The following is a 7,500-nucleotide window of genomic DNA, read 5'->3' as shown; positions in this document are numbered from 1 at the left end:
GTGTGTGTGTGTGTGTGTGTGTGTGTTGTGTGTGTTGCAGTAAACAGGTCAGTGTGTATCAGGGCTGTCTAAATAACCAGATGAAGACATGGATAGAGGAGCAGATGCTGCAAGACTTTAAATAGAGCTCCAACTAACTACTGTATCTTAACACACACACACAAGCACACACACACACACAAGCACACACACACACACAAGCACACACACACACATACACACACACACGCACACGCACGCACACACACACACACACACACACACACACACACACACACCACACACCACACACACACACACACACACACACACATCGAGTCTTCCTAGCTTCTACCAGGATTAAAATATCAGATGGTCCTCTATCCCTTCTGTCTCTCTCTCTCTCTCTCTCTCATCCTCTTTCTCTCTCTCTCTCTCTCTCACCTTCTTTCTCTCCCTCTCAACACATAAAAGTGTATTTCTTTCCATCAAACAGCATGTAGAGAAACAGATGACATGAGAGGAGATGAGATGAGATGGGTTGGAGAGGAGATAAGAGGCGATCGGAGGGGACAGAGGAGAGGAGATGAGATTAGATGAGAGAAGAGGAAGAGAGAGAAGGAGAGAAGAGGAGGAGAGAAGATGAGAGGAAGAGAGAGAAGGAGAGAGGAGGAGGAGAGAAGATGAGAGGAAGAGAGAGAAGGAGAGAGGAGGAGGAGAGAAGATGAGAGGAAGAGAGAGAAGGAGAGAGGAGGAGGAGAGAAGATGAGAGGAAGAGAGAGAAGGAGAGAGGAGGAGGAGAGAAGATGAGAGGAAGAGAGAGAAGGAGAGAGGAGGAGGAGAGAAGATGAGAGGAAGAGAGAGAAGGAGAGAGGAGGAGGAGAGAAGATGAGAGGAAGAGAGAGGAGGAGGAGAGAAGATGAGAGGAAGAGAGAGCAGGAGGAGAGAAGATGAGAGGAAGATGAGAGGAGGAGGAGAAGAGATGAGAGGAGAGTCGACCCGATAATTGATAGTGATAGTGACAGAAGGGTAGATAGATAGATAGATAGATAGATAGATAGATAGATAGATAGATAGATAGATAGATAGATAGATAGATAGATAGATAGATAGATAGATAGATAGATAGATAGATAGATAGATAGATACTCTTTAACATGTTTCCTACAGGGAACAGAGTGATAGAGGTGTAGACCTACAGGGAACAGAGTGATAGAGGTGTAGACCTACAGGGAACAGAGTGATAGAGGTGTAGACCTACAGGGAACAGAGTGATAGAGGTGTAGACCTACTCTTTAACATGTTTCCTACAGGGAACAGAGTTCCTCATGCAGGTCCCAGTCAGGATGTCTACGTTGTCAACGACGACGAAGGGCTTCTCCTCCAGAGTCACGATAGACAGGTGGTTCTCATCGGCCTCCTCGTCTCCCCATGAGTTATAACCTGCTCACACAGACATTATAATGCATTATAACAAGATATACCTGCTCACACAGACATTATAATGCATTATAATAAGATATACCTGCTCAGACAGACATTATAATGCATTATAACAAGATATACCTGCTCAGACAGACATTATAATGCATTATAACAAGATATACCTGCTCAGACAGACCTTATAATGCATTATAACAAGATATACCTGCCCAGACAGACATTATAATGCATTATAACAAGATATACCTGCTCAGACAGATATTATAATGCATTATAACAAGATATACCTGCTCAGACAGACATTATAATGCATTATAACGAGTTACGCATGCTTACACAGAAAACCAGGGTTAGACTAGTGTCCTGTCCAGGGGGTTAGGGTTAGACTAGTGTCCTGTCCAGGGGGATAGGGTTAGACTAGTGTCCTGTCCAGGGCTTAGGGTTAGGGTTAGACTATGGTCATGTCCAGGGGGTTAGGGTTAGACTAGTGTCCTGTCCAGGGGTTAGGGTTAGACTAGTGTCCTGTCCAGGGGGATAGGGTTAGACTAGTGTCCTGTCCAGGGGGTTTGGGTTAGACTAGTGTCCTGTCCAGGGCTTAGGGTTAGGGTTAGACTAGGGTCATGTCCAGGGGGTTAAGGTTAGACTAGTGTCCTGTCCAGGGGTTGGGGATAGACTAGTGTCCTGTCCCGGGCTTAGGGATAGACTAGTTGTCCTGTCCAAGGGGTTAGGGTTTGGACTAGTGTCCTGTCCAAGGGGTTAGAGATAGACAGGGGTTAGGGTTAGACTAGTGTCCTGTCCAGGGCTTAGGGTTAGGGTTAGACTAGGGTCATGTCCAGGGGGTTAGGGTTAGACTAGTGTCCTGTCCAGGGGTTGGGGATAGACTAGTGTCCTGTCCAGGAGGTTAGGGTTAGACTAGTGTCCTGTCCAGGGGTTGGGGATAGACTAGTGTCCTGTCCAGGAGGTTAGAGTTAGACTAGTGTCCTGTCCAGGGCTTAGGGTTAGGGTTAGACTAGTGTCCTGTCCCGGGCTTAGGGATAGACTAGTTGTCCTGTCCAAGGGGTTAGGGTTTGACTAGTGTCCTGTCCAGGGGGTTAGGGTTTGACTAGTGTCCTGTCCAGGGGGTTAGAGATAGACAGGGGTTAGGGTTAGACTAGTGTCCTCTCCAGGGCTTAGGGTTAGGGTTAGACTAGGGTCATGTCCAGGGGGTTAGGGTTAGACTAGTGTCCTGTCCAGGGGCTTAGGGTTAGACTAGTGTCCTGTCCAGGGGTTGGGGATAGACTAGTGTCCTGTCCAGGAGGTTAGGTTTAGACTAGTGTCCTGTCCAGGGGTTAGGGTTAGACTAGTGTCCTGTCCCGGGCTTAGGGATAGACTAGTGTCCTATCCAGGGGTTAGGGTTAGACTAGTGTCCTATCCAGGGTTTAGGGGAAGACTAGTGTCCTGTCCAGGGGGTTAGGGTTAGACTAGTGTCCTGTCGAGGGGGATAGGGTTTGACGAGTGTCATGTCCAGGGACACCTGTCCAGGGACTAGTGTCCTGTCCAGGGGGTTCGGGTTAGACTAGTGTCCTGTCCAGGGGGTTAGGGTTAGTCTAGTGTCCTGTCCAGGGGGTTAGAGATAGACTCGTGTCCTGTCCAGGGGGTTAGGGTTAGACTAGTATCCTGTCCAGGGGGTTAGGGTTAGACTAGTGTCCTGTGCAGGGGGTTAGGGTTAGACTAGTGTCCTGTCCAGGGGCTTAGGGTTAGACTAGTGTCCTGTCCAGGGGCTTAGGGTTAGGCTAGTGTCCTGCCCAGGGGGTTAGGGTTAGACTAGTGTCCTATCCAGGAGGTTAGGGTTAGAGTAGTGTCCTGTCCAGGGGGTTAGGGTTAGACTAGTGTCCCATCCAGGAGGTTAGGGTTAGAGTAGTGTCCTGTCCAGGGGTTAGGGGTTCGACTAGTGTCCTGTCCAGGGGGTTAGGGTTAGACTAGTGTCCTATCCAGGGGTTAGGGTTAGACTAGTGTCCTGTCCAGGGGATTAGGGTTAGACTAGTGTCCTGTCCATGGAGTTAGGGTTAGACTAGTGTCCTGTCCAGGGGGTTAGGTTAGACTAGTGTCCTGTCCATGGGGTTAGGGTTAGACTAGTGTCCTGTCCATGGGGTTAGGGTTAGACTAGTGTCCTGTCCATGGGGTTAGGGTTAGACTAGTGTCCTGTCCATGGGGTTAGGGATAGACTAGTGTCCTATCCAAGGGGTTAGACTAGTGTCCTATCCAAGGGGTTAGACTAGTGTCTTATCCAAGGGGATAGACTAGTGTCCTATCCAAGGGGATAGACTAGTGTCCTATCCAAGGGGTTAGACTAGTGTCCTATCCAAGGGGATAGACTAGTGTCCTATCCAGGGGGTTAGGGTTAGACTAGTGTCCTGTCCAGGGGGTTAGGGTTAGACTAGTGTCCTGTCCAGGGGGTTAGGGTTAGACTAGTGTCCTGTCCAGGGGGTTAGAGTTAGTAGTGATAGGGATAGAGGGGATAGACTAGTGTCCTATCCAAGGGGATAGACTAGTGTCCTTTATATTACATGTAACTATGTCATATTAACAATGTAAATTGATTTTAAAATAGTTGTACCTGGGCCATACCGGGAACATCAGAGACAAGGTCCCATTCTCCCAACGACCCATCTGGAGAGAGTGAGAGAGAGAGAGAGAGAGAGAGAGAGAGAGAGAGAGAGAGAGAGAGAGAGAGAGAGAGAGAGAGAGAGAGAGAGAGAGAGAGAGAGAGAGAGAGAGAGAGAGAGAGAGAGAGAGAGAGAGAGAGAGAGAGAGAGAGAAAGAGAGAGAGAGACACAGAGAGAGAGAGAGAGAGAGAGAGGGGGGGCGGGGGAGACAATCACACAGAGGTCATATTTAGGATTTTTCAGGGAGTAGCGATCAACAGTATCTACCTAGCAGTTGGACAGATATACAGGGAGTACAGATCAACAGTACTACTCCAGTTCTCTACTCCTTTAGAGAAAGGGCTAATGATGTATAATAACACCGTGGGAGACAATGGGCCTTCTACTCCTTTAGAGAAAGGGCTATTGATGTATAACAACACAGTGGGGCCTTCTACTCCTTTAGAGAAAGGGCTAATGATATATAACAACACAGTGGGAGACAATGGGCCTTCTACTCCTTTAGAGAAAGGGCTAATGATGTATAATAACACATTGGGGCCTTCTACTCCTTTAGAGAAAGGGCTAATGATGTATAATAACACAGTGGGTCCTTCTACTCCTTTAGAGAAAGGGCTAATGATATATAACAACACAGTGGGTCCTTCTACTTCTTTAGAGAAAGGGCTAATGATGTATAATAACACAATGGGAGACAATGGGCCTTCTACTCCTTTAGAGAAAGGGCTAATGGTGTATAATAACACAGTGGGGCCTTCTACTCCTTTAGAGAAAGGGCTAATAATGTATAATAACACAGTGGGGCCTTCTACTCCTTTAGAGAAAGGGCTAATAATGTATAATAACACAGTGGGGCCTTCTACTACTTTAGAGAAAGGGCTAATGATGTATAATAACACAGTGGGGCCTTCTACTCCTTTAGAGAAAGGGCTAATGATGTATAATAACACAGTGGGAGACAATGGGCATTCTACTCCTTTAGAGAAAGGGCTAATAATGTATAATAACACAGTGGGGCCTTCTACTCCTTTAGAGAAAGGGCTAATGATATATAACAACACAGTGGGACCTTCTACTCCTTTAGAGAAAGGGCTAATGATATATAACAACACAGTGGGGCCTTCTACTCCTTTAGAGAAAGGGCTAATGATATATAACAACACAGTGGGTCCTTCTACTCCTTTAGAGAAAGGGCTAATGATATATAACAACACAGTGGGTCCTTCTACTTCTTTAGAGAAAGGGCTAATGATGTATAATAACACAATGGGAGACAATGGGCCTTCTACTCCTTTAGAGAAAGGGCTAATGGTGTATAATAACACAGTGGGGCCTTCTACTCCTTTAGAGAAAGGGCTAATGATATATAACAACACAGTGGGGCCTTCTACTCCTTTAGAGAAAGGGCTAATGATATATAACAACACAGTGGGGCCTTCTACTCCTTTAGAGAAAGGGCTAATGATGTATAATAACACAGTGGGGCCTTCTACTCCTTTAGAGAAAGGGCTAATGATATATAACAACACAGTGGGGCCTTCTACTCCTTTAGAGAAAGGGCTAATGATGTTTAAAATAAGAAGAAGAAGAAGAAGAATTCTAACTATATTATTATTTTCAAAGAGATACAATCAGGAGTTTTATTTGCTAGTCTCTGGGTTAGATACATCTAGCTAACTAAGTCAGCCATTGGCTAGGCCATCGGAAGCTAGATAGAAGGGATCTGCCATTCAACTGCATTAGAGCCAATGGCTGACTTTTTGACTGCTGTGACAGTGGAATAAACCAATCACATTTTGACCTAATGGGTGGGACAGCAGGTCACTGTGCAATAGGGAGCAGTAGTTTTCCCACAGGGCTAGCTAGCTAGTTTTCGTTGTAGGTTAGTTTGCTGCGGCTGCAGCAGGTGTTACCGAAGAAGATGTTGTTGCTAAATTTGTTAGCTTGTTCCTTTTCAAGAATAACTTTCAACAGGAAGTTAAGTTCCAAATGATCATCATCTGGTGAGTGGGACTGTGTCTGTTTTATTGCAGTATGCCTGTTGTTGTCAGACATCTGTTTGGGTGCTTCCTGTTGTCAGACATCTGTTTGGGGTGCTTCCTGTTGTCAGACATCTGTTTGGGGTGCTTCCTGTTGTCAGACATCTGTTTGGGGTGCTTCCTGTTGTCAGACATCTGTTTGGGGTGCTTCCTGTTGTCAGACATCTGTTTGGGGTGCTTCCTGTTGTCAGACATCTGTTTGGGGTGCCTGTTGTCAGACATCTGTTTGGGGTGCCTGTTGTCAGACATCTGTTTGGGGTGCTTCCTGTTGTCAGACATCTGTTTGGGGTGCTTCCTGTTGTCAGACATCTGTTTGGGGTGCTTCCTGTTGTCAGACATCTGTTTGGGGTGCTTCCTGTTGTCAGACATCTGTTTGGGGTGCTTCCTGTTGTCAGACATCTCTTTGGGGTGCCTCCTGTTGTCAGACATCTGTTTGGGGTGCCTGTTGTTGTCAGACATCTGTTTGGGGTGCTTCCTGTTGTCAGACATCTGTTTGGGGTGCTTCCTGTTGTCAGACATCTGTTTGGGGTGCTTCCTGTTGTCAGACATCTCTTTGGGGTGCTTCCTGTTGTCAGACATCTGTTTGGGGTGCTTCCTGTTGTCAGACATCTGTTTGGGGTGCTTCCTGTGTCAGACATCTGTTTGGGGTGCTTCCTGTTGTCAGACATCTGTTTGGGGTGCTTCCTGTTGTCAGACATCTGTTTGGGGTGCTTCCTGTTGTCAGACATCTGTTTGGGGTGCTTCCTGTTGTCAGACATCTGTTTGGGGTGGCTTCCTGTTGTTGTCAGACATCTGTTTGGGTTGCTTCCTGTTGTCAGGACATCTGTTTGGGGTGCTTCCTGTTGTCAGACATCTGTTTGGGGTGCTTCCTGTTGTCAGACATCTGTTTGGGGTGCTTCCTGTTGTCAGACATCTGTTTGGGGTGCTTCCTGTTGTCAGACATCTGTTTGGGGTGCTTCCTGTTGTCAGACATCTGTTTGGGGTGCTTCCTGTTGTCAGACATCTGTTTGGGGGTGCCTGTTGTCAGACATCTGTTTGGGGTGCTTCCTGTTGTCAGACATCTGTTTGGGGTGCTTCCTGTTGTCAGACATCTGTTTGGGGTGCTTCCTGTTGTCAGACATCTGTTTGGGGTGCTTCCTGTTGTCAGACATCTGTTTGGGGGTGCTTCCTGTTGTCAGACATCTGTTTGGGGTGCTTCCTGTTGTCAGACATCTCTTTGGGGTGCTTCCTGTTGTCAGACATCTGTTTGGGGTGCTTCCTGTTGTCAGACATCTGTTTGGGGTGCTTCCTGTTGTCAGACATCTCTTTGGGGTGCTTCCTGTTGTCAGACTCTGTTGTCAGACATCTGTTTGGGGTGTTGCCTGTTGTCAGACATCTGTTTGGGGTGCTTCCTG

General features: G+C 46.9%; 1 protein-coding gene across 1 annotated transcript in view; it reads right to left on the bottom strand.

Moving 5' to 3' along the window:
* LOC116373007 (glutamate receptor ionotropic, NMDA 2A-like) overlaps positions 1-7,500 on the bottom strand; it is a gene marked incomplete at its 3' end in the record, with an annotated part of 191,890 nt that overhangs the window by 44,764 nt on the left and 139,626 nt on the right. The window contains 2 exon segments of the mRNA XM_031821629.1: positions 1,272-1,420; positions 4,018-4,071. Coding sequence (XP_031677489.1) covers positions 1,272-1,420; positions 4,018-4,071 — 203 coding nt within the window.

The sequence above is a fragment of the Oncorhynchus kisutch genome, unplaced genomic scaffold (assembly GCF_002021735.2).
Source record: "Oncorhynchus kisutch isolate 150728-3 unplaced genomic scaffold, Okis_V2 scaffold4002, whole genome shotgun sequence".
NCBI lineage: Eukaryota > Metazoa > Chordata > Actinopteri > Salmoniformes > Salmonidae > Oncorhynchus > Oncorhynchus kisutch.
Note: the sequence above shows the minus strand (reverse complement) of the source record. Positions and strands in the feature narration are given on the sequence as shown.